The 24,837-nt window shown below is 42.1% G+C and overlaps 3 protein-coding genes across 5 annotated transcripts; 2 read left to right on the top strand and 1 right to left on the bottom strand.

The window, feature by feature from the left end:
• Positions 1 to 1,990: 1,990 nt before the first annotated feature.
• LOC135610914 (probable N-acetyltransferase HLS1) lies at positions 1,991 to 4,230 on the top strand. Of its 2 annotated transcripts, XM_065105968.1 has the most exons (4): positions 1,991 to 2,620; positions 2,818 to 2,939; positions 2,973 to 3,032; positions 3,108 to 4,230. In XM_065105968.1, the coding sequence occupies exons 1-4, from the start codon at positions 2,414 to 2,416 to the stop codon at positions 3,973 to 3,975; spliced, it is 1,257 nt and encodes a 418-aa protein (XP_064962040.1). In that variant the 5' UTR covers positions 1,991 to 2,413; the 3' UTR covers positions 3,976 to 4,230. The 2 variants fall into 2 exon arrangements, with proteins under 2 accessions (XP_064962040.1, XP_064962038.1); XM_065105966.1 differs by having other exon boundaries at positions 2,168 to 2,620; positions 2,818 to 3,032.
• Positions 4,231 to 10,715: 6,485 nt separating this feature from the next.
• On the top strand, positions 10,716 to 12,804 carry LOC103982923 (transcription factor RSL2). Its single transcript, XM_009400013.3, has 6 exons — positions 10,716 to 10,893; positions 11,255 to 11,805; positions 11,888 to 12,091; positions 12,179 to 12,244; positions 12,324 to 12,389; positions 12,509 to 12,804. The coding sequence occupies exons 1-6, from the start codon at positions 10,716 to 10,718 to the stop codon at positions 12,605 to 12,607; spliced, it is 1,164 nt and encodes a 387-aa protein (XP_009398288.2). The 3' UTR covers positions 12,608 to 12,804.
• A 352-nt stretch (positions 12,805 to 13,156) lies between these two features.
• Positions 13,157 to 24,752, bottom strand: LOC135610913 (mitogen-activated protein kinase kinase kinase 5-like). 2 transcript variants are annotated; one of them, XM_065105964.1, is made up of 11 exons: positions 24,097 to 24,752; positions 21,584 to 22,231; positions 21,420 to 21,507; positions 20,902 to 20,964; positions 20,655 to 20,818; positions 19,201 to 19,276; positions 18,168 to 18,227; positions 16,800 to 16,919; positions 14,021 to 14,227; positions 13,859 to 13,935; positions 13,157 to 13,763 (listed from the first exon to the last, which is right to left on the bottom strand). In XM_065105964.1, the coding sequence occupies exons 1-11, from the start codon at positions 24,612 to 24,614 to the stop codon at positions 13,559 to 13,561; spliced, it is 2,226 nt and encodes a 741-aa protein (XP_064962036.1). In that variant the 5' UTR covers positions 24,615 to 24,752; the 3' UTR covers positions 13,157 to 13,558. The 2 variants fall into 2 exon arrangements, with proteins under 2 accessions (XP_064962036.1, XP_064962037.1); XM_065105965.1 differs by having other exon boundaries at positions 13,409 to 13,763; positions 21,584 to 22,228.
• Positions 24,753 to 24,837: the final 85 nt, after the last annotated feature.

Below are 24,837 nucleotides of genomic sequence, written 5' to 3'. Positions count from 1 at the left end.
TTCGGTCGATCAGGTTTCTCGGAGAAACCGAGACAGGTAGCGACAGATCCGCCGCTGCGGTCTTCTGGTCGGAGAACATGAGCTAGCACGAAGAACAACTCCCCCTTGCTTGGTTAAGCTCACATGGTGGAAACACCATGCCGTTTACTTGGTTTTTGCAGATGTGATGTTGTTGTGGTCCTCGATCGTCTCTCACTGCTCTCACCATGCCTTCATCTCGTTTTCCGGACCGGAAAGAAGGGTAACTTTCCCGACGATGACATTGTAAACCATGCAAAATGATGCACCGAAAGCAGAAGGTGGTGGCGGATGCAAAATGATGCACTGGATGTCGATGAACGACATACCCCCAAGGCCAATTAGACCGTTGCAAATTCCCATCAGAATGGATATTCTTATTGCCCTAAATCAATGCGTCGGCTGTGTGGTATCATCCATCCATCCATCCATCCAAGCATTTGTGACAAGATATATGACTCCGATGGCTCTTTGATCTTTATCCAAAAAATGATGCCGATGTGAGTCCAACCTGATTTGACTTGGAGCTTTGACTGCTAAGTTGAGTTACGAGGGTAGGGCCAGTATTAGATTGGGATCGAAGCAGATCGACCGATCCGAATTGGACCTGATTTAGATTGAGAATCGAAATTTGGGGATTGATGGCATCTCTGAGCACAACGAGAGGACTCGACCATCGAACGATGCTCGTGGAGCTCAGACAGGTGAGAGATTAGATATGATTAGGTTGAAGGATGTGGCTCATCATGTTCACATATCATTTCCACGGACGGAATTTGGTACGTCGACGGACCCTACGCCAGGACAAGAAAAAGGCGAGAAGGCGAAGGGTAGGGTGGGGAGGGGGGAGGGGGAGGGGGAAGAAAGCCAAAAGACACAGCACAAGAAACAAATAGGTGGGCCCGACCAGAAAGATCCAAATGGTAAACTGGCTATGGAATATGGAACGTGGAGATCAGACGAGGTGGAGCTGACAAATTCAGTGACGCAGCAGCAACCACCATACCCAAATCCATACCTGACTAACCCTTAAGCTACTCGGATCGGAATGTTTTTACCTTCTTTGGTCTCTCGGTTAACTAAGGTAGGGTGAATGGGTGGCATGCGTGGGTAGAAACAAATGATGGGGAGGTCATCCCCAATCATTGCCCCACCATCTGACTCGAAACGCCTGCAATCAATTCCAAACCCCACCCTCGACCCCTCCTCAACGAACGGCTGCCGAAGGAACAGCGTCCGCATACGTTACCCCGCTTCAACCAACTGGCAAGCTCATGTGGAATGGGGAAACCACCAAACACGTAAAGAAGCTCTGCGGTTCGCCAAAGTACGAGGAAGCGCCAGCGAGCCTCCGTCAATCTCGTGGCAGATGGCGTTCGGTGCTCTGCCGTAATCACTGGCACATCATTGACTGGGTTTGTCACGTGCCCCACCCTCCCCCTCCCCCTCGCCCTCCATCATGATATTATATGATGCGCCGTTAAACGCCGCCTCGCCGCCCACGTGGCAACAGAACCGTGGCTGAGCTCGGCGTCTCCACGTAGCCAGTGGCGCCCTTCGTGCCACGCCGCCTCCTATGTCGCTCGTCCGTTGAACTACCCATCCCTCCATGCTATGCATGTACATCATCATACCGTGGATCTATATGTCATGCCAAAAATGACAGAATGTATGCGTGCATATTAGCATAAAGTCATAGCATGGTATATGAGCAAGCAATAATGGCATGGAGATGGATGATGGATCCACCTGCGACGCAGGAAGACGGCAGAGGGACCGCGCAGCCACAGCCGCCATTTCTATTCTGAAACACTCTCCCACCCCACTACCCTGTTTTTATATACATATATTAACAGCTATATATGCACACCGCTCTCCGTTCTATTCTGTTCTGTTCTGTTCTGTTCTGTTCTGTCTGCTCTCTGTGATTGATGAGCTACAAAAGGAGGGGAGTAAGGAAAGGGATTCTAAAGCGAGAAGTAACCCTTCACTTCACCTGCCTTTCTCTCTCTTCACCTCCCCACCAGTATAAATAGCCCCCCACCGTCGCTCCCCTTCATTTTATCCTCAGTTACATGCTTCGAAGTTCCACGGTAATTTCCCCAATATAGTTAGGAGTGCCCAGAGTCATCTATATATATATCAGAAGAAAGAGAGACGCAGAGAGTTGAGCATATCCTCGTTAGCCAACACAGAGAGAGAGAGAGAGAGAGAGAGAGAGAGAGAGAGCTGATTTGTCTTCTCTGTTCTGTTGAGTGTTGCGAAGGTGATTGAGTTCAGTGAGAGAGAAGAGGATAGAAAGACCAAGGCATTGATCTCTTTTAGCATCATCATTATCGGCTATCATAGCTAGCTGGTATAACGTGGGTTGTAAGGGAGGAAAAGGGAGAGAGAAATGGAGATGATGGAGACGATGGCGGCGGCGGTGGAAGGAGGAGTGGTAGTGATCAGGGAGTACAACGCGGAGCGGGACAGGGTGGGAGTGGAGGCTGTAGAGCGAAGGTGCGAGGTAGGGCCCAGCGGCGGCGGCATGTCCCTCTTCACCGACCTGCTCGGCGACCCCCTCTGCCGCGTCCGCCACTCCCCTCCCTTCCTCATGCTGGTCCGTACTCCCTTCTTCATCTTCTTCGTCTTCTTCTCCAACTTAATAATTCGTTTGTCCTTTTTTTTCCTCTTTTTTTTTTTCCTGCTAAATTGTTACCACCACCACCACCACCACCCCCCCACCCCCCAGTTGATCGACCCACCCCTCGTGTCATTTCCTACTCCCTGTGAGTAAATTCTCATTGTTGTCCAAAGGTAGCGGAGGTGATATGTGGGTCGGAGAGCAGGGAGATCGTTGGGATTGTGCGCGGGTGCATCAAGACCGTGGCCTGCGGCGCCCGGAAGCCCCACCGCGGCTCCAGCACTACCACCGCCCCCTTAACGTCCCTCGCGAAGCACCACACCGCCCCTTCCCCCATCTATGCGAACGTCGCGTACCTCCTCGGCCTCCGCGTCTCCCCCGCCCACCGGTAACTCTCACCACCCACCTCTTGATGGCTAATCTCAATCGCAAAAGCCTAATGAACTTTGGTGTCGATCGACAGACGACGAGGGATCGGGTTGAAGCTGGTGGAGAGGATGGAGGAATGGTTCAAGGAGAAGGGGGCGGAGTACGCGTACATGGCGACCGAGAAGGACAACGAGGCTTCCATCCGCCTCTTCACGGGGCGGTGCGGCTACTCCAAGTTTCGCACCCCGGCCATCCTCGTGCAACCGGTGTTCGCGCACCGCCTCGCCCTCCCCCGCGCCATCGCCATCGTCCGCCTCCCCGCTGCCGACGCCGAGGCCCTGTACCGCCGCCGCTTCGCAGCCACAGAGTTCTTCCCGCGCGACATCGACGCCGTCCTCGCCAACCCGCTCTCCCTCGGCACCTTCCTCGCCGTCCCCGCTGGCTGCGCCGCGGCGGCCAGGTGGGAGGGGGCGGACGCCTTCCTGGCGGACCCGCCGTCGTCGTGGGCGGTGGCGAGCGTGTGGAACTCCAAGGAGGTGTTCCGGCTCGAGGTGCGGGGCGCGGGGCGGTGGCGGCGGGCGCTGGCGCTGGCGAGCCGGGCGGTGGACTGGGCGCTGCCGTGGCTGCGGATCCCGTCGGTGCCCGACCTGTTCCGGCCGTTCGGGATGTACCTTATGTACGGGCTCGGCGGGGAGGGCCCCGCAGCGGCGGCGTACGCGCGGGCGGTGTGCCGGCACGCGCACAACATGGCGCGGACGGACCCGGGGTGCCGGGTGGTGGCGGCGGAGGTGGCGGCGTGCGAGCCACTCCGCGAGGGGATCCCCCACTGGAGCCGCCTCTCGTGCGCCGAGGACCTGTGGTGCGTGAAGCGCCTCGCCGAGGAGTATAGCGACGGCGCCCTCGGCGACTGGACCAAGGCCCCGCCGCCGCCGACCATCTTCGTGGACCCCAGGGAATTCTAAAGCCGACGGCGGCGCTTCGTCCTCGCCGTCGCCAGGTTTACCTCGCTCGTTAGCATCTGCCTATCGTAACGGTGGGACCGGGACATCCGTTTTGTAAAGTGGCGTGGCCTTTCTATAACGTTTTCTGTTCTCTTTCGAGATTTTGGCAACTGTTGGGAGAATGAAAGGGACTGAGATATGGATGAAAGGGTGGGGGATAAAAGCGGGGATTGAGTGTGGAAAGATGTGGATGAAACCTATCTTCTTTTCTTTCTACCTTTCTTTTTTTCCTCTCTCTCTCTGTGGAAAGATGTGGATGAAACCTATCTTCTTTTCTTTCTACCTTTCTTTTTTTCCTCTCTCTCTCTCTCTCTCTCTCTCTCTCTCTTCCTCTTTCTACCGTTTCTTTATCTTTGTCCTTTTAAAGAGGGAATTTCTCTAGCTTCAGATCTTATGCTCTCTTTTCTGGATGGTGATATGACATTTGTTCCAATACGTTCTAACTCCTCTGGTACTTTGTTGGTGCCCTGTGGATTTAAAGTTAAGGATTCAGATATGGCATCGAGGGGTTGAGATCGTGCTACAGCACTCACATACCGGTCTTTTTGAGCTATGATCTAGCAATTTGCATCACGTGCTCCATCACTGGATGCTTCGGATCTCGATGGAAAGGCAGGTGATCGTCTCTCGCCCGTCCCCTTAGGCGGAATAATTGGACGTCACCTCCACAAAGATTCGATTTATAATATGATTTCGGTCAAAAGGAAATCGAGGGAGGATCCTAATATCTCCTCTCTTTTCAGCTTGCCTATGCATTCTTGGAATCACTTATAATGAGTTCAGCTCATTAATAGAACACACAAGGAGTTGGTTTTCAATAATTTCTTGCTCAATAAGAATATTTGCTAACTATAAAAACACTTGTTTCTTATCACTCTGATTTTTATCTGAAAAAGAACAATTGCGAAGATACTGGTATTTATTCCCCCTATTTCTTGGTTTGACTTTTAATCATGAGCTTCTTTTATGTTTCTTGTGAATAATAGATTGAAAATGTTTTTTGTCTAATTCAAAAACAAAAAGCTTACTTATATTAGAAGTCATGCAAAGATAACTTATAAAGAAGCCTAATTGCGATTCAGAAAACAGAGTTTTAGGAGTAATTTTAGCTTGTTAATTATAAAAGAAACAGTACCTGGAAAGAATATGAAGCTTCCCCTTTTTTCTTTACTTTTTTTTGCTAGCACCGACGATGATGTGTCCGACCTATCAATGAACAAACACATTTAAGTCAGGTTATGGTCGATGCTGGTTAAAAAATCACAAGCAAGATTTTGGGCAGCACATGTTACGTTCCTCAGATAAGTTTGAAGATAGCTGGGGTCTGTTCTCTATATAACATGAGTAGGGAATGTTTCTAAATATAAGCTGTGATGCCACACTTCTCCCACAAGTTAGAACTTGATAGAAAGAGGTCCAACTGATGTTTATTTTCTATGCCACTAAATCACTTTCTGTGAAGCCAAACCCCTCCACATACCACAACATATCAGATGTTCAAGTCGCAGTGCAACTTGTAATATGTCTACACAACAAAATCCAATCACGGCACACTACGGTCCCAACATCTCACGCTAATATGAAGAAGAAGAAGGGTATACCGATTTGGCTGTTTGTCGTGAAGTCTTTGGCATGTTAGCTTGTGTGAGATATAGAAGAATCACGTCATCAAGAAGCCAAAGTGAAGGATTGATTACTCACCGTTTAGGTTTCTGGTGTTTCCTTATGTATGACAGGATAGTCACAGGGACTTACTTGCAGATATGAGACTTTTTCTTCTGGCATTAGGATCGTCTGCCAAATGAAATTGTGATGGCAGATGGTAGTGAGAGATTTTTGGTTGGTTGTTTGTGGCCTCAGGCGAATTCATTAAGTACAAATATCTAAGAAGATAAGAGAAGAAGCTAGTGCCATCTAGAAACCAGAAGCGAAGGGACTAGTCACTGATTGTTATGTTGGTGTTTCCTCAATAATGTACGACAGAACAGTAACAAAAATTGTAGATATGCAACTCAACCGCTGGTTTTAGGAGTATCTACCATATGATATTGTGATGAATGGAGAAAAGAGTTGAGATGAACAGGAAAATGATCATCTGAAATTAACTGAGAATCTATTACTAGTGTTTATCGATAAGAGAGTCGGTCACACTTGAAACACGGCCATTGATGACAAAAAACGCATTCATCAACTTTCTCTGGTAACTATATAAAGCAAATGCATCAACACAGAGAGAAGATGACGACAATATTTAGCTATTCAATTTTGGGTTTCGTCAAAATGTAGCAAGTACTACTTGGTCATAGATCCCTTGAATTGCTTGCTGGTCATGTACAACCAGTAAAATCATGCTCCTATTGCTGTTGAGGTCTCATGCTATGCTGCAATTATGATCTTTATTGGCGGTACCCAAGACAGTCAAAAAAGATGCAGCTTCACTTCACTGCAATGTTCTTCCTGGCATGATGCAAAAAATGTGCAAGTTTCATCCCAAGTTCTACATCAGATGCGGAGTTTCCGGATACTTTGTTTAAGTCAACAAACCTAAAAGCCCGATTCTTAAAAGCATATATCACTAAGTGAATGGTGACTCGACTCCATAGCCTGGAATCAGGGATAGGGTAGCACCCTTTACGCATAACAAAGAATATATGGAGACCACAACAACTCATTCCGTCATCATCATCGCATACCTTTGGAACGAGTTAGGAGTACCGAAGGAGGGACACTGGAATGGGGGTGACTTTGAATAAGAATAGGCGACTTTGAAAAAGACCAACTTTTTCTCACTCTTAATTCCATATTTCTAAAAAGGTTTGGAAGAAAGGTTGAACTTGAAAGCCAGAAGGGGGCTTGACATAGGCTTGTTCATGTCATTTCCCCAGGACCCCATAGAGCCATTTAGTCTTGCTCCTGGACTTTTGTCAGCAGACAAGGGTTGGGTGCTCTTGACATGTTCCACGGGTCCTTACTGTACTCCACTCCGGGCTTCAGGAACGGCCCACTTTCCATCCTTTGTCCCCATTTCCCCGACCCGTTGGTACCCCATAGCCGCTTAGCGTATTGCACCACAAAGCTAACAAAGGTTTATGCATGACGACATATCTATATAATTATTTACAATAAACTAAAAAGAAAACCTCATTTTCGACGAAACTAAAGCCCTATCTATGTCTGCAAACACAGACACATCACATTTGACTCTGGTCTCGTTCGAGCAACATCAAAGGTTGGGGTGTGGAAGAAGCGTCAATTTCTTGGCAGCGAGGAGAAAGCAAGAAGGGACGCGGGATTGATGTCAGAGTCCGCGTGACACGGACGCGGCAAGCGGCGGCGTCGGTGGCGGATCTCACCGACCACCCCCCGGCTCCTAAGGTTGGCTGCAGTGGACACCAAATTCCTCGATCAGGACCAGGACGACCTCAATAACCATACCTACCTACCATCCACGGTTTCCAAGTCACGTGGGTGGGGGGTGGAATCCCGTGTCCTCAGAGGAAGACAATTGAATAGTTCGACAGTCCACCACCCCGAGCAGGTGCTTGGGCTTTTGGCTGGCGCTGTAGCTCCCTAATTGTGGATATCCCAGTGTAAACACGGAGCCCTCTTCCTGCGGCCGACAAAAGGAGGTTTAGTCCTCGATGCCGCCAAGCGCCTGCAGCCGGTGTGTGTCTCGCCTGCCTGGGCCGATGGAGAGAACATGGGGGGACATGACAAGTAAATGGAATGCCGTACCCCGATGTTTCTTCGGCTGGTCCAATTCTCATTGGATTGATAGCGCGCACATTAGAGGAAATGCTGATCCCATCGGATTTATCATGACCGATGAGAATCGGGCAGATCAAACAAAACTTGGTCTGATTTTGGTATTAACTCCAACAATTTTTTCGTCTGCCGTCGATGACATTTCAGTTGTTCGCTTGAAGAAATAACCAAACATAACTTTAATCTCAATCCCAAGCCTTTGTATGGTACTTCCTCGTATGAACTCAATAATTTATGGCAGTACACATCCTTAGATACAGAAATTTTAAGCACCCAATTTGATCTCTTCAATAATGATACCGCATCTATGCCTACATAAATCGAGTTTGATGCGAAACAATATGAAGAAACCAAGCGGTCCGATTAATCCCAAGGCCAGTGAACCGATCCAAGAAGCAAACATTAACTACCCTCCAAGTGCTTCGATTCAGAGATCAGGAAGTGGGATCAATAAGCATCTTGATACGGTCACTACAAAGATTGTTGGGAAACGAGAAGAAAGGACAGAGACCATCAATCGCTGAAGAAGAATCAGAGCAGGAAGACCCTTCGATCCCGGGGGGGGGGGGGGGGGGGGGGGGTAAAATGGAAGAAGAAACCCAGGATTAGGACCTTAATGCGATCGCATTGAGGGATCAGGGAAGGAAACCATAAATGAAGAAAAAGGAGGAGAGAGGGAGAGGGAGAGATCGAGAGGCGAACCTGTTCCCGGGGGAGACGAGTTGGCGGATCGCAGAAATCACAGAACCGGGGGGTTGCAGACTCCCCTGCTCGAATCGGTGCTCATGGCGGATTGGATCGAGAGATCCATCGAGAGCGGCAGGGCTTGTGGGAAGGAGATGAGAGAGACGAGGGCGGGAAAGAGCGAGCGGTTCCCATTTATTCAACTTTTGCACGTGCGGATTCGTAACTCTCACGTGCTTAGAGCAGTCAGTATTAATAATCTCCTTTTTGGGTGAAAAAAGTGTAGCCGTTTTTACCTATTTATCCTTGCAAAGTTTTCCAATAACACATTTAACCCTATAAATGTTTCATAAATACGCCCATTTATGTTTCAATAATAATAATAATAATAATATATTCAATAATAATAATACTTTTTTCTTTTATTTTTTAGCCATTTAAGAATTTAAAATTTATTTTTTATTAAACATCTAAATTGATTAGTATATTATTACACAATTAACATCGCATCATAGTCACATTAAAAAGAAAGAACTTAAAGAGTCAATTTATTTCATGCAACTCATAAATAATATTGCTTCCATCACGTTTGAAAGAAATTATATATATATATATATATATATATATATATATATATATATATATATATATATATATATATATATATATATATATATATATAATAATAATAATAATAATAATAATAATAATAATAATAATAATAATAAGGAATAGAAGTCACCATTAAGTATATGAAATCGCATTTAGTTATATCTTTAGGCATCTCAGTGTCTGCAGTATGCTTAATTATGTACCCAATTTAGTTAATGAAACATTGAAAGTAGTAGTAATCACCAAGTGAAGCCCATTTGATTGGATGCATGCACAACTCGAGCACTTGTTCCCAAAATAATTGGAAGATAGCATCAACCATAAGATATGATCATTACATCACATTTTAGTTATAAATGCGGGCATTATCGTCACACTGTCTTAATTAAATGAATCTTACCTACAACAAAGCTTAGTGTGAGCAAAAAAATAAATCGAAATAATTGGGACACACACATAAAATTTGGCAATATATATATATATATATATATATGTATCCATCCACCCATGATTTTGCACGCTCTCTATGATTAGGTAGTTTGGACTGAGAGAAGCATGCCATTGCGAGTACTTAAATGATTCTTGTGACTTGATGACTTAATCTCCAAACATTGACCTTCAAAATTACAAGTATTTAATCTGATAATTTCAACATTATCACAAGAGTTTTCTAATCCTCATTTTTTTTATTTATTATAGAAGTTAGGTCACAACTAACGTTATTCTCTTATTAATCATATGATTCCAACATTCCTCTGAATTCTCAACTCACTCTGCGATGAGGTTTGTGGTGATTACAACATGAATGAAATTTAATTCTCCAATTGAGACTTTTTGGCCATTCAATTCTCCAAGTTAATTGATTTTTTTATTTACCTAACAATTCAGTGTCTTGCTATTATCAATGCACATTCATGCATGTCATAGAGAAGCCCAATTTGCTCTGCTCCCCTTTGGTCCAACCATTATATTATCATCTTTAATATAATAGCCCACCTAATTTCTCTTATATTGTATTCTTAAAGCTTAATGGTTGACTTTGCGAGGGTCACATACAATACTACTTCTGTTGGGAATCCACTGACAACAACTTAGCTCATGTGATTAATTTGGCTATAAATTTATCTTAGAAGAATTGATTTTTTAGATGTACACATTCATATGTATCAAAATGATGCTTCCATTTAATATGTCAGCCCCATCATACCATCAACACTGATGACCACATGATATTATTATATTTTTCTTAAATAATAGAAAACAAATACAACAATAATAAACTACATTATCTTGTAGTTTCACTTTTTTAATTATATATATTTCTTAATACATGTTTTTGTTAACAAATAATAACAATAAATTCAATCTACATTATAACTTGGCAAATCCACCTCAATATTCTTTATCTCGGTAATATTAATATATTATTTCCTAATTTCTCATCATCATTGGCTTAACAAATAATCTCATAAAATCTATAATTTATGAACAAGCAAGCAAGCAGTCATCAGAAAGAAAGAAAGAGTCGACAAACTGGAAAGCTACACGTTTTGATTGCAAGCTATAATTGGTCGGTCATTTAAAACACCGGAAAAAAGTACTCAGCAGTTGTACTAATCAAACAGTGACGGGAATAACAAATGGAGTTTGTACTCCGTGGATGTCTGCAAGCAGGCGACAACTCTCCAATTCTAATCCTCTTCTCCACAGCTGTGCAAGGCAGGCAGGCAGGCCGGCCGGCCGTCAACGCCGGCTTCGTCGCCGACGAAATAGGACTCCAGTGTTGTCGTTGTGGCACTGCTGCTAAAACCAGCATATGTATCAAAGTGTTTTACTTAGGGGTGATGAGTAATTGATTGCGCTCAACGTCCGTTAATGATCCAAATGCAAGCTTGCTTCGATTCGAGGAATGTGCTGGTGAGATCATGCCAACCTCTTTGTTGCCTCCTCTCATTGTTTATTCTCTTGACGAAGAAGAATTCTGCAGCTGGTTCATTGAATGCTCCTCGAGGACGACCAAGCTGCGGCTTCCATGGTGGCACTAATCATGAGTCAGCGTCCCTCCCAATCATCCACGGTGGTCATTTTAATTGGTGACTGCTTGTTGGAGGATCGAAGTCAACCCACCCCTTCTCTGGCCACAGGTTTTTGTAGCTCTCCTCTGCCTGTATAAATGTAGCTTCTCGGCTGCTGTTCCACCCTGAGCAACAGTACTCCTCCTCCTCCTCCTCCTCCTCCTCCTCCTCCATACCTCCGCCGCACGAAATGGAGCCTTCGATGGTGCTTCAGGAGGCGGGATGGAGCTCATCGGATGCCACCGTGCCATACGATGATGATGGTTCTGAAATGGTGGCGCATTTGCTTGGCATCTACAGCTCATCCAGTGAGCAAGACTGCCACGATCAGCTCTTCTGTTCATGGGATAATGCTGATGCCAGCTTCGACGTTCACCAGTACGGTGGCTTCTTCTTTGGATCCCACTGTGGGTACGATAGCTACGACGCGAGTGATGTGATCAACGTCGGCTCCACCTCCATGAACAACAACTGCGACTCCATCTCTCCGCTCGGCGGTCCGACTCGCCTCGACGACGGCGAAACGAGCAGCGATGAGATTGCGGAGCTCGGGGGCGCTCAGGATCAGGTGCTGCAGCCTGAAAGAAAGAGTGGATCACGTTCCAAGGATGATGTCTCCTCCCAAAGCTCAAAGAAGGCTCGAGCTTCCACCACTGTGAGTACAAAAGATGAGATTAGGAACGTGAACGGATTTGTTCTTCTTGCGTGCTACGAGTGTGGGATCGGAATTGATGCAGGTGGTGAAGACACCGAAGAGAGGCAAGAAGAGAAGGAACAGGAGCTGCGACGGGGAGGAAGAGAGCAACACCACCACCATGAATTGTCGTCTGAACTCCTGCAGCTACAGCTGGGAAGATGACTCGAGAGCCTTGCAAGATCTTAGCACGGGAAAGGGAGCAGATCAAGAGCCATCGACCAATCCACAAAGTCAATATGCAAGGGTGAGATTGTGTTCCCCGCAATTTTCTTTCCGTGTGGCTTCAAGACAAACTTCATATTTCTAATGTCTTATGAATGCCTGAACACAGAAAAGGAGGGAGAGGATCAACGAGAGACTGAGGATTTTACAGAACCTCGTTCCCAATGGAACCAAGGTAAGTTTGAGATGACACCGCTTTCCGTCCAAAGATCCTCTCCTCAAATCTAGGGGAGCTAATTGATGTCATATGACAGGTTGACATTAGCACGATGCTGGAGGAAGCTGTCCATTATGTGAAGTTCTTGCAGCTCCAAATTAAGGTCTGCACCAAAATTACTTCTTCTCTTTTCCTTCTTCTCTCAAGAAAAAAATGCATCAAGTCAAAAAAAAATAAAAGTAATTTAATGGTCATCTCTCTCTCTCTCTCGATGTAATGCAGCTGTTGAGCTCGGACGAACTGTGGATGTATGCTCCCATTGCTTACAACGGAATTAACATCGGACTTGAGATAGACATTTCTCCACAGCAACCACAGTAGAGTGATTGATTCCTTGAGAATGCTACAAGACTGTGTACTAACGCTTTGAAAGAGACTTGACAATGTATTGGTATCATGTGATTGGGTTTGATATGCTAATCATAACCTTTTCACATCACAAGTATTTTTTTTGTGTTTTTGATCTTTTTCAGCATGCAAACAAACACATAAAGGAATCGGTTCACAAAATGTTTGGACATGTAGTTCATATTAATATTTGGTTACCTTGAAGCACCCAAATCATTGATTGTGTCCTGCTCGACGACGATGTAGCGACTTCGAAGTCCTCTCAGGACGATGATGATATGATTACTGAAATGGCGATATGATTTAGTGAGAATAGTAATCCAAATGGCATCGGAAGAGCTCACAAATTGTCTCCGTTTTATCACCAGGAAACAGATAAAGAGACCAAAGCAAGTATTAGTTTTCGGCATTTCGATGATTTCACAATGAATCATACTGGCAACTCCTAAAAAAGATTGGCTGTGACTTCTATTGCCCTGAAACGGTTGATGAAAAGTATACATATGATATACAGCAGACATATGAAGGAATTCATCTACACTTGAATTATGATCCTGACATGGACAGTATTATACAACATAAGTGTCATCGACGGACCCCTGGATGTAGATCTTTAACACATCCAGGGAGTCAACAATAAAAGGCTTCCTGTTCACTTCAGATTCCCAAAAGCAATGACAGACCTTGTATCACCAAAGTAATGGAAGAATAAATCGAGTCGGAGAACATTGAGAAAACAAAAAAGGAGGAATAATGTGATCGCATTCGATCAACTATACATCTCAGCTCCACCAATGTTTAAATGACCTCAGTTACTTCTGTTAGTCTTCTAAACCTGGGGATCAAACTAAATTAGCATTCCTTACACCCGCTGGGCAAGTATCCACCACTCTATATCAAAAGGGATTTATCTCTTCCTTGCCATTAACGTTTGGGTAATGCATAGGGCTGAAAATTTGCAGCACCCAGTTGAACACCATTCTGTGTGTTCGCTGAGGAGCCAACTGGACTTAATGAAGCATTACTTGCGTGAGGAGGAGACAAGCTAGGGAAAACTTCGACGGCAGTACGAGAAGAAAGACGGGAGACTGCTAACTCAGGGATTTCAGGATGAGATTGATTGTTCTCACTGTTGATAAAACCAAATAAAATTAAAACTCCTTTTCAGTACAGAACCATAAAGAATCAATGGAACACTCCTAACTCGACAAAAGGCTTACTTACCCATTAGGCATATGTTTCCTTCTCACATTTGGCTCGCTTTTTGATTTACCTCTATCTCCAGGGCTAAATGTATTATCCTGTCATTACAAACATGTTCAGCTTTTGAATGGATATGAAGCTGGCAATATCTGTAAAACCAAAATGAGAAAACATGTGACTTACAAGTTTAATCCCTGCAAAAGCCTGGAGAGAACCATGAATACTGTAATGGTGGGAGTTTCGAACGAAAGGATGCTCAAGCAACATGTTAGCAGTTGGTCTCTCTGCAGGGTTCCTACGAAAGCAACGTTGAAGAAAGTCCTTGCCGTCGTTGGACAATGTTTCAGGTATTGGTGGATCTTTATGCAAGACCTTAAACATAGCTTGAGGCTGTGATCATCAGAAGCAAAATTAATTCAGATCCACAAGGAAAATTGATATTAGATCTTCATGTAAAACAGTAAAGCAATAAGGGCCGGCTTGGCAGCAAGATTAAGAAATTGTGTCTAGTTATATACATTCTTAGTGGAGCTGTCAGGACACAGACTGTGGATTGAGCCAGCTAGCAGCCACCAAAACCAAAATTAATGCCTAATTGATCGATTTGAACAATGTATAAAACCAACCCCCAAGGATAAACTATAATAATTAAATTATGATGAGCAAATACCGAAAGCAACTGAAGAGGACAAAGGAAAATAAGAATTCTATAATATGTACATTATAGAATAAATAATATGTATATAGCACATGCTCATGCATAAATCTTTAAGCACAATAGCAGCAGTTTATTGTAACAGTAAATCCGGCATCCGTGGCCTCAAAATTGTTAGGGAAAACATGACCAAATTTGATGAGCAGCTTCCATAGAGAAACATTTAGTATCAAATCCACCTTGAACCTGACTCGATCAGTTTTTTCCCATGTCTATATCAGTAGAAACATTTAATATCCAGAAATCCACTTATGATTGTATCCTCAAAGCCCCCAAGTCCCCGCCCTTCTCTTGTTTCATAATAAGCCTCATCACCATTGACCCCCCCTTCTTTTCAAGCCCACCGATCAATCACAAGCTTCAGGCAGCAGCAATTTTTGTATCCTGCATCTGCTTAACCTGATAAACCAAGCTGACCTTTTGGATGATCAACTCAGTTAGGAGTTAGGTTGAGTCCAGTTATCAGCATATGAACACCAACCTGATCCAGCCTGCACATATTGTCTTGTTCCACACCACTGGTTGGTTTGCAATGAGGCATTCATCTAGTATAAACTACACTAGAAATAATTGCATAAGCATTACTTTTCAAACAGTTGTGTCCCTCGATCCTTCATGAGGCTGGACATTTGCCACCAAACACCATTTCCAAGCTAAAAAAACATCCTACTCCTTAGAATAAGCACCACAATTTCAACACCTCATACTAATCACTTTAGAAGGTCTGTCATTACCAAAGGAACTTTTTTTCATGTGTACCAAACAGAAATGAATCAGGGATGCACTCATGTACAACAACAACAAGCTATAGGTTCCGAAAAGAAAATGCATATAATGCTATAGTAAAACTAGGCACTAACGACAGTAAAATTTGTCACAAAGCCAATGTCATCTCAATCTTCAAGTTAGAGAAAATGGAAGTTGAGGACTGACAAAGTTTAAAAATTTGACCATCAAAGTTTGATAAGTTCTGCCAGAATGTTGAAATTGTCAAGTATCATATTATTGCAATAGGGACATTACAAGAAAACTGAGGTCACTGAGAGGACAAACAGGAAATGTTCTGGGGAAAAAGCTTTCTATTATGTGTCAATTGTTTTTCATTTGGGAATTTTGAGAAAGAGAGTTGTTTTTGTGTGACAATTGTACAGGAGAGTTTCTCAAACCATTTTTGTATGTTTTTTCCATCTAAATGGTGATCCTTGCCATGATCACCTGTCGTTGTAAGTCTATGTGCCAAATCACTCAAACCTTATGATGTGCAGTGATTTAAAAAGCGCTAGGCGCCAAGGTCCAAAAACGCCTGAGGTGCTAGGCGCTCGCCCGAGCGAAGCAAGGCGCTAAAATATTAAAATATATAATATAATTAATAAATATAATTATTTAACAGTATTAAAATTAAAATAATATATCATTAATCTAATAAATACAAATACATTACTGTTACTAGTATACTGTTAACAGTATACTTTCGAAAGAGGAGAAGGAAGAGGAGTGTAAGGGAAGACCGAGGGTGCAACGATAGCGGTAAAAGTGAGCAGCAGCAGCGAGAGCGGCGACAGTGGCAACGGCAGCGGTGAGCAACGGCAGCGGGAGCAGGAGCGGGAGCGACGACAGCGAGCAGCGGGAGCGGCGAGCAGCGGCGGGATCGGGAGCAACGAGCGGTGACAGCGACAGCGGCGAGCGGCAGCAGTGGCAACGGGAGCGGGAGCGAGCAATGTCAAGCAGCGGTAGCGAGCAACGGGAGCGGGAGCGGCGAGCGGCAACAGCGGCAGCGGTAGCGTGAACGCTAGCAGGGTTAAGGTTGGGCAACGGCAGCTGATATCGGTGCTTTAGTTGGTTCGATTAAACCAACTAAAGCACCAGAGACCGAACCAGACCTAAAACGCTGGTTCGATCGCCTGGTTTAACCCAGGCGGCGCCTCTTTGAAGCGCGCTGCCTGGAAGTGAAGCGAGGCGCTCGAGCCTCGCCTCGCCACACCCGAGCGCCTAGGCGAGCGCCCGAGCACCTATTGAAATCACTGGTGATGTGTAATATCTCTCTTTTCTCTCGACCCTTCACTGTATTCTCTTAGTGTCATTTTCCTATTTAGTCCTTTGCTAAAACAAATGAAAAGAATTTTTCAAAGAGTAATAACCTCAAGAACAGTGTGTTTTTTCATAAAATCAAATAAATAGCTAAACATTAACAACTTAAATTGAAAGGCTGCAAGATGTCAACAACATGAATAACAAAAACATACAGACCCCTTCTAGACCACTCCATGGGTGCTTCCCTGTGAACATCTCAATGATGGTACAGCCTAAACTCCAAATATCAACTGCAAGATCATAACCAATTTCTTTATTCATTGTAGCCTGCAACATCTGAAATGGAGAAGTAGGTTCAAAATCTACAAAAATGATGAATATGGCCAAGAAAAGACTTGACAACTAATTTAAACCTTCATATAAAACCCATTTTTACAGTTGAAAAGTGCATTCACTTTGTTTAGTTTCTAGGAGCTACCAACAGAATCTCTAAGTATAAGATCAATTGTTTTAAAAAAATTATTTACTTCTTATGAAGGGGTACCTTTATTTGATTAATGAATTACTACTCTTGCCACATCTTTTAGTCAGTTGAGAAGAAGTACCATCTACAGGAAGTATAAAAAATAAAAAAACAAAGAGCTTCATAATACAATGATCAGTAAATCAATGTTTTCAGGAAATCACATATATATATCTCCGTTTGGAGATGTCATGGAAAACACCTCAATGTAGGAAATCACATTTCAATAAAAGATTGGCTGCTAAGAACAAAAACACCTTATTTCTACTCCTACTATCTTAATTGAATATTCTAGGAATATTTAACTTCTGAGTGTCAGCTAAACGAAAAAATCAAATGACAAAAGTTTCTCAAATTACAAATACCAAGGAGAGGCTTTGTCATCCAATCATGTATTCTCTTTGTGCTCGTGCTGCTGAAGAAGCCAGAAGAAAAACTTTTAGGCAGCTCTCCTCTTACTGTCCTATTGCTACCATCATAGGCCATGACACACAGGTCCTGTGTTAATTTTTCCTTCTGTTGCAGCCTCCACTATAAGCTAATTGAGTTATAAGAGGGGTGTCCCATATTAAAGAGTTACTTTTTATTATTTGTCAAGTACAACAGCAGGCTTGATGGGAGCATCATTTAAGAAATAGAAATGGAACAAGCATAGATTAGGAGGAAAGATTAAGGGATACGCAGAATCATCGATTAGGGCAAAAGAGGGGCCTAATATCCAAATGGAGAAATCAGGAGAGAGGAGTTTAGACTGAATATAGCATAACACAGTCTTAAGTACTTTTTCCCACTTGGTTACACAAATCTGTCAAAGTGCCACCCGATTAATATCATGATATCTGCTTCTCAATGATAGCAGCTTCTGGACTAGTTATAAAAGTATTGTCTTTTATGGTCAATTCACAAATTTTCAATGAGGCAAATGCATGTAACCTCCTTGCTTATATCAGCATGCTCATATAACATAACAAACAAAAGAAAAGGCAAAAAATTCAACCTATTAACAATCATGTATATCAACCCAGAATATAGTTTAATATTAAATAGAAGAAAAATGATACCTCTGGAGCCATCCAAAATGGTGAACCCTTTAATGAATGAGTGGGTGCTGCTCCACTTAACTAATCAATGAAAAGATAAAATCAAAACACTAGTCAACTTAACGTACTTTAATAATCATGCAATTGTGTCTAACATGACATGTATGTATATTAAAAAGTACAAGGATCTTCCCAGACAACATGAAGATCATGTTAACATATGTATAGAGTTGGGCAGATATCATTCTATGGAAGATGAGTCCCAATATAAACAAGTAGAAAGAGACATGATCTGGTTGATTCTAGATCAACTTTTTATATCTTCCGTAGGATTTCAGTATATTTTTGTTCATGTTTACATTCCAAGTTTCGGATTTTGTCTTGTATTGGATAAAAATTATCTCACAATTACTTTAATTCATCTCATACTTACTAGAAAAGACAATAAGATTGCTGTCTTATCTTTATGGAGTTCTACTTGACTTTAAATTGGAAAAAGGTAGTAGGCATCTATCCAACATGCAGTTTAGTTGTTCTTAATAGAGGCAACAAAGTACCATTCTTGCAGGAAGTAGAAAGTACAAGTTTTAAAAATGTCAGCCATTATCTCTGCATAGACACACAAATTCAAAATACTGCACACAAAAGCCTGCAGCTCTTTTAAAAGGAGTTTTAATTTTCCTAGAAAATGAGACTATGGTAACAGTCTCAAACCCCCCATTTTCTTAAATTTTCTACTCTATTTATAAATTTAAAAAATTATTCTTGTTTACTGCTTCAGAATCATTGCAGCAGCTGATTATCTCCTTTCCAACCCTGCTTTAGTACTCTGTTGACTTATTTGCAATCCTGTGCAATAGATATTACCTCCGAGTCTCTGACAACTTTAACTGAAGTAATTCAGTGGAACACACAGAAAGACACTAGCTGGAAACATGAGACCATTTATGTCATATTCAATGAGAACAAAATGTCCAGACAAAACATAACAACTAAAAGATATAAGTTACTTCATTTAAATACAGCTCATCTAGTACAATATAGACAAACTTACATGCTTTGCCATCCCAAAATCAGCTAGCTTAACAACGCCATTTACATTAACAAGCAAATTAGCTCCTTTAATATCTCTGCATGAATCAATTGCCACTTTAAAGTGCCACACAATAAAAAAGAATGGATTTTTCACACATATACAGCTGAAAGTTTTAGCATCTGTGTCCTATAAAATTATTAAATGTTCGCCTGCCTCATATATTTAGATTTTGGTGCCTACAACTTGGAATTGATCAACCATCAAGCTTGACTGTTTTATGCAAAAAAATTGAGCAACTGAGTTGCCCCTATTTTAGACCAAAAAATACCCCTTATTAAAAGTAAAGTGAAAAATTCACCCTTTCTTTTCATTGCATATGTGCCCTTGAAAATTTTCTACCATTGGAAAGTTTTAAAAGGTTATAATTGACTTGACACTGAGGAGACAAACGTATACGAGCAAATTGTGATTGAGAGAAAAAAAGATGGGTGATTTCCCTAGAAATATCCATATTTTGGATTTTTTCAATCGGTACCCCTATTTTATTTTTTCCCAAGCAATATCTCTAGTCTGAAAAATATTCAAATCGTTTTTTCTGCCTATTACAATATTTCAGCTTGCTACAGTGTTTTGGCCACCACAACAAAAATACTGTGAAGCCTACTTGAAAACACCGTAATGAGCCAAATAAAATCAAAATACTAGAAACTATTTGATATATCAGGGATCCAATAGGTATTTATAATAGTTTAAGAACAACACCAACCAAATAGAAATCAAAAATTGGTTTATTATAGTGTTCTGAACATCACAATAAAAACAAAAAAAACTGTAAATGATCTAAATGGACTCCTAACCTCAACCAAATCAACTACCAGCTTAAAAATATGGCATTGTAATGATCTATGAGCAATGACAACTAAAGAAGCATAATATGATATCATTGACAGTGTTTCTCAATAACATTTATAGTGTTTTCAATACCTCAAATAAACACTGAAAATACTATTGAAAAACACTGTAAATGAGCCAAATAAAAACAGTATAACAGTTTAAAACTGGTAAAAAAACGAGAGAAGAAATTTGACATGAAAATTATTTAGGGGTATTTTGGGTATTTTCAAATTAGGGGTAGTGTCTGGAAAAAAAGAGGGGTACCTTTTGGAAAATACCCAAAATATGAATATTTTCTAGGAAAATCGCCCAAAAAAGATGTACACAAGCAAATTATAACTGAAAAACTTATGAGGCAACTTTATAAAGTATATATACACAGTACTGTATATATACCCAAAAACGATGTGCCCCTTCATCTCTTAATGGTAGAAAGTACTGTTAATTGTTCGAAAGTCAATGATAATCCAATTTTCTCAGTTGCAGCATTTTCCTGGATCCTTGTTCTAGCTGGTTTCGGAAGACTAAAAGGCATATACATTTTAAAGTAAAAAGTCACTGGCATCCAAAATACTGACCTGTGCATGATCTTTTTACTATGCAAGTAAATCAGCCCATTGAGAATATGACGAGTAAAATTGCGCACCACTGATTCTGTCATAGCTCCACAATATTGACGAACATATTTATTAATTGAACCAGGATGAACGTATTCTAGATATATGTAAAGACGATCCTCAATCTGCATATACAAAACCGAATGCATCTATAAAACTGCAAAGAGAAGAAATATAACAGCTTCAATATAACCACAAATGTTCTCACTGTTTCACTCCCATAGTACTGGACAATATTTGGATGCTTAAATTGGCTAAGAAACTTTATCTCCTGCAGTACAGAGAACAAAGGCCAATCAATCAACAGAAACCAGTGTCACACCAGAAAGATCACGAGATGTAATTGGGCAACATTAAGTGATGGTTAGAACCAATATGAGGTAAAATTATAACCATTAATGCATCTGAAAGCAGTCAACTTTGCCCTACAACTTGCTGGTAGGGCAAAAATTATGTAAGATACGCAGATATCATATTTCCCATAAACATTAAACACATGTATGAATCTCAAAAGACGTGCACTTGACCAAATTATATAAAATAGTATAAGGAGAGAGAATATTTAACAGAAACAAATATAGGGTACTTCAAAATTTATTAGTTTATGATGCCTGGCATCTTATCTCTGTCAGGATTAGAAACAATGAAGAGCAAAATCTATTTATGCAAATGAGAAATTGAAAGTTACTCACTTGACAGCAGTATAGTTAGATATCAAGAACGAACCTGTTCCAACTGTTTCAAACATTCAGCAGATTTGGCATCATCAGGAATTATATTAACTTCTTTCATTGCACATAAAGAACCATTATGTCTGTCAAAATATATCAATTATTATTAAACAAAAGGAAGGAAACTCGATCCTACATATGAACAATGTAACTATATACCTGTTGGTGGCTTCATAAACGGTTCCAAATGTTCCGCTTCCAATAAGTTTTCCTTTCTGCCAATGATTTGCCTTCAGTGATACCTCTGTTTTTGCTGCACTCTGATGACCAAAGTTTGACTGTGAAGAAGGTGAGGCCCCAGGAGGAAGAGGCAGTGGATGGACATTGACACTACCACCATTTTCATGCCATGCAGTTGGGCTCTCTGCAAACAACTTTGTCTGCACGGGAGATGGCGGTGCACTAGGATTTGTAGATCTTAATAGAGGACTTTTAGTTCTTGGACTACAAAGTGGAGAACGTTCAGGACTGTACATTGTCTTCTCAGGTGAAGTGCGTGAAGGATAAACTGCCATCATACCCTTGGAAGAGATCTCTGGTGCTGACCACATCTGTAGCCCTGGAAACCCAATGGGAGAAGCTGAGAAGTCTACATCACTAAATCTCCGAGGACTGGCAACAGGACTAGTAACAGGACTTGAGAACTGGCTGACTGGAACACTTTTAGCAGGAATATTCAACCTAAATTTCATAGTTTCAGAAGAATTTGGATCTTGGAACACCTTCCTCCTGTGACTAATAGTTGATTTATTTGATGATATGCCAACTTGATCTGGACTACTGTAATTAGTATGGTAAGCTAACCTACTGCAACAGAAAAATTGCAACTCATCAACATATATTTGGTAAAAAGCAAAAAGAAATTAGGTAATGATAGAAAGATATTTCTTGCCCAGTGCAAAGATTGTTGTGTAAGCACATCAAATCAAGGTTTTAAATAACAGTCCATTACCAGTTTCAGTAATCTATCATACTGGTACACTAATATTGCACAGAGAGGTATACTGAGTTGTACCCTCCAGTAAAAAAATGTACATTCACTAGCACTGATCAATATGTTTCAGTACTGGTACTTGGTCACATTGGTGATATTGATCTAAAGTTCTAAACATACCAGTTCACCTGATACTTGAAACCTTGAATCAAATGACTTTGAATTAATTATTAAATCACAAGTGGCTCACATGATAGCAAAAGTAGCCCAAGAGTCTACAAGAATTCTAAGCTGCATAAAGAAAGAACAGCATAAAAGCCTTCTAGGTTCACCGCACCGCTTGCAACATGCCTTTACTGGCTGCCAACACTGAAGCCAAAGAATTGAGGAACTTGTATGAAGTATATGCTATTTCACTTTGCTGCCACATTTCTTCTCTTTTCTTTTCCCTTTTTTGTTTCTCTATTCCAGCAGTACATCAGCAGCGCCAATGTGACATAGCACATAGCATCACAATGGACAACCAGCACACCAGTACCTGGTGCCTAAATGGCAGGTAGTAAACAGCCAGCCATCTATAGCCTACGATTTCTACACTAACGCTAACAAGGATCAAATTTGTGATTGCTAAAGCATGGTAAACAAAGGTCATTGAGTGGCAGAGACAAGGTGAAAATAAAATCAGTTATAAAAAAGAATTGCTAAAATGGAAGCTTTAAGAAATTAGAACTACTAGAATATTTACCTGGTTCCTAAAATTTAGGGGAAAACAGCAAGTTGGAACTTTAGATGAATGACATTACCATCTTGTTTATGTCATCATTCATGCTAAAATGGAGGACAAATGCACTAAAAGGTCCATTCAAGATAGATGCTTTCTCTTCGAAGCTACAGGGAGAAGATTATTGCATCATCCATTGGTAAACTTTGGTTATAAACAATTATGAAGAATTAGTCATGCTTATAACCCTTCAAGATTGTCTCTTTATTTTCCCATTAATTTTTCTTTCGCCCCCTTATTCTAAAAGAATTTGATTCTTAAGTGCTATGATCTTGTCTTAAATACCAATGCTTTTCTTATTATCATCTAGTTTAGGCCATACCGAGACATTCCCCACAGAATGTATAACCAATGTTTTTCTCATCATCATCTAGTTTAGGCCATACCAAGACATTCCTCACAGAGTGTATAATTAATGTACTCCGTGAAAGCTCCTAACATTCTGAGAGCTCTAAAGATACCGGAATAACAATTATTGGGCATATAAATATCAAAAATAAGTTAATCATTAGACCATATCAAGTTTGCTTTTGTAACAGTAAAGTTACCACCGAAACCAAGAGAAATGCATAAAACGTTACACAAACAAAAGACAATTAGGAAAGTTCATAAGATTCAAAAAAGGGCAAATGGTTATTCTGAGGGAACTTCTTACACTAAAATCGTAAACAGAATGACATCAACAGATGAGAAATAGTCTGAAACATGATTCCATCTAATATCCATGTCGAGAGTCTCAAGAATTCTAAATAAGTCGAATTGCTATTCTTTCAATGTTGCACGTAAATTTTAACCTTTTTTTAACGATTAGGTGATAGAAGAAACTAATAACGATTTCTTGACATAAGATATATTATTTTCAGCGTATAATGATGAAAATGAGATACAATGTCTTGTAGTTAGATTCCCAAATTACTTTCATCAACCATGGACGTGTAGCTCGAGAAAGCATCATACCTCCCAAACGCAGATACGAAAGACGTGGGATCGGCAGCTACGCCATTCCCGTCGTCACCCTCCGCCCTCTTAGAAGCCCTCAATGGAGAGGGCAAAGGGAAGCCGATGGCGTTCGAATGCGAGAACCCTAGCCCCCGGTCGGAGGTCGAATCTCGATACGGCGTGGCGGCGGCGGCGTCCGGCAGGGGGAGCGGGCGCGGCAGCAAAATCGGCGACGACACGGACCGGGAGGGGATGGCTTCGAGGTTGTTGGCGAACATGGAGACGGGAGCGGAGAACGAGACGGCAGCGGGATCGTCGAGGGACAACTCGTCGATCTCGACGTCGGTGAGGTGGCGCAGCTTCCGCTGGCGGGTGAGGCGGGGCAGGGGGTGCCGGCGGCTCCAAGGGAAAAATCGGACGTCCCTGCGGCTGCCACGGTGGCCGCCGGTGCTCTGGGAGGCGGAGGAGGAGGAGAGGATATGGTTGTGGCTGCTGCTCTTCCACCAAGGCATGTCGAGGGCGGAGGAGGGGGACATGGGTGGTGAAAGAGGGGAGGCTTAGGGTAGTATAAATGGAAGGCGGGGGGGAAGCCTAACCCTAAGCCTCGAGGGATCGGGTGGCGTCGCCCATGGGAGGTATATGGGCGAAGAAGAAGAAGAAGAAAAAGAAGACGAAGAAGAAGAAGAAGAAGAAGAAGACAAAGGTCGCGAAGAAATGCAACGGTGCGCGACGCCAGCCATATCTCCCTTTCTTCCTCTC

The sequence above is a fragment of the Musa acuminata genome, chromosome BXJ2-4 (assembly GCF_036884655.1).
Source record: "Musa acuminata AAA Group cultivar baxijiao chromosome BXJ2-4, Cavendish_Baxijiao_AAA, whole genome shotgun sequence".
Classification (NCBI taxonomy): Eukaryota; Viridiplantae; Streptophyta; class Magnoliopsida; order Zingiberales; family Musaceae; genus Musa; species Musa acuminata.
The sequence above is the reverse complement of the archived record's forward strand: the minus strand, read 5'-3'. Positions and strand labels throughout refer to the sequence as shown.

Excerpts from the sequence above, each read along its gene's own strand:
- LOC135610914 (XM_065105966.1), top strand. The coding sequence starts at position 2,414 with ATGGAGATGATGGAGACGATGGCGGCGGCGGTGGAAGGAGGAGTGGTA. Across the intron at positions 2,621-2,817 it reads CCCCTCCCTTCCTCATGCTG|GTAGCGGAGGTGATATGTGG; the intron begins GTCCGTACTCCC and ends TGTTGTCCAAAG. Across the intron at positions 3,033-3,107 it reads CGCGTCTCCCCCGCCCACCG|ACGACGAGGGATCGGGTTGA; the intron begins GTAACTCTCACC and ends GTCGATCGACAG.
- LOC103982923 (XM_009400013.3), top strand. The coding sequence starts at position 10,716 with ATGGAGTTTGTACTCCGTGGATGTCTGCAAGCAGGCGACAACTCTCCA. Across the intron at positions 11,806-11,887 it reads AGGCTCGAGCTTCCACCACT|GTGGTGAAGACACCGAAGAG; the intron begins GTGAGTACAAAA and ends GAATTGATGCAG. Across the intron at positions 12,245-12,323 it reads TCGTTCCCAATGGAACCAAG|GTTGACATTAGCACGATGCT; the intron begins GTAAGTTTGAGA and ends GTCATATGACAG.
- LOC135610913 (XM_065105964.1), bottom strand. The coding sequence starts at position 24,614 with ATGTCCCCCTCCTCCGCCCTCGACATGCCTTGGTGGAAGAGCAGCAGC. Across the intron at positions 20,965-21,419 it reads GTTTGAAACAGTTGGAACAG|GAGATAAAGTTTCTTAGCCA; the intron begins GTTCGTTCTTGA and ends TCTGTACTGCAG. Across the intron at positions 19,277-20,654 it reads AGTAAAAAGATCATGCACAG|AGATATTAAAGGAGCTAATT; the intron begins GTCAGTATTTTG and ends TGATTCATGCAG.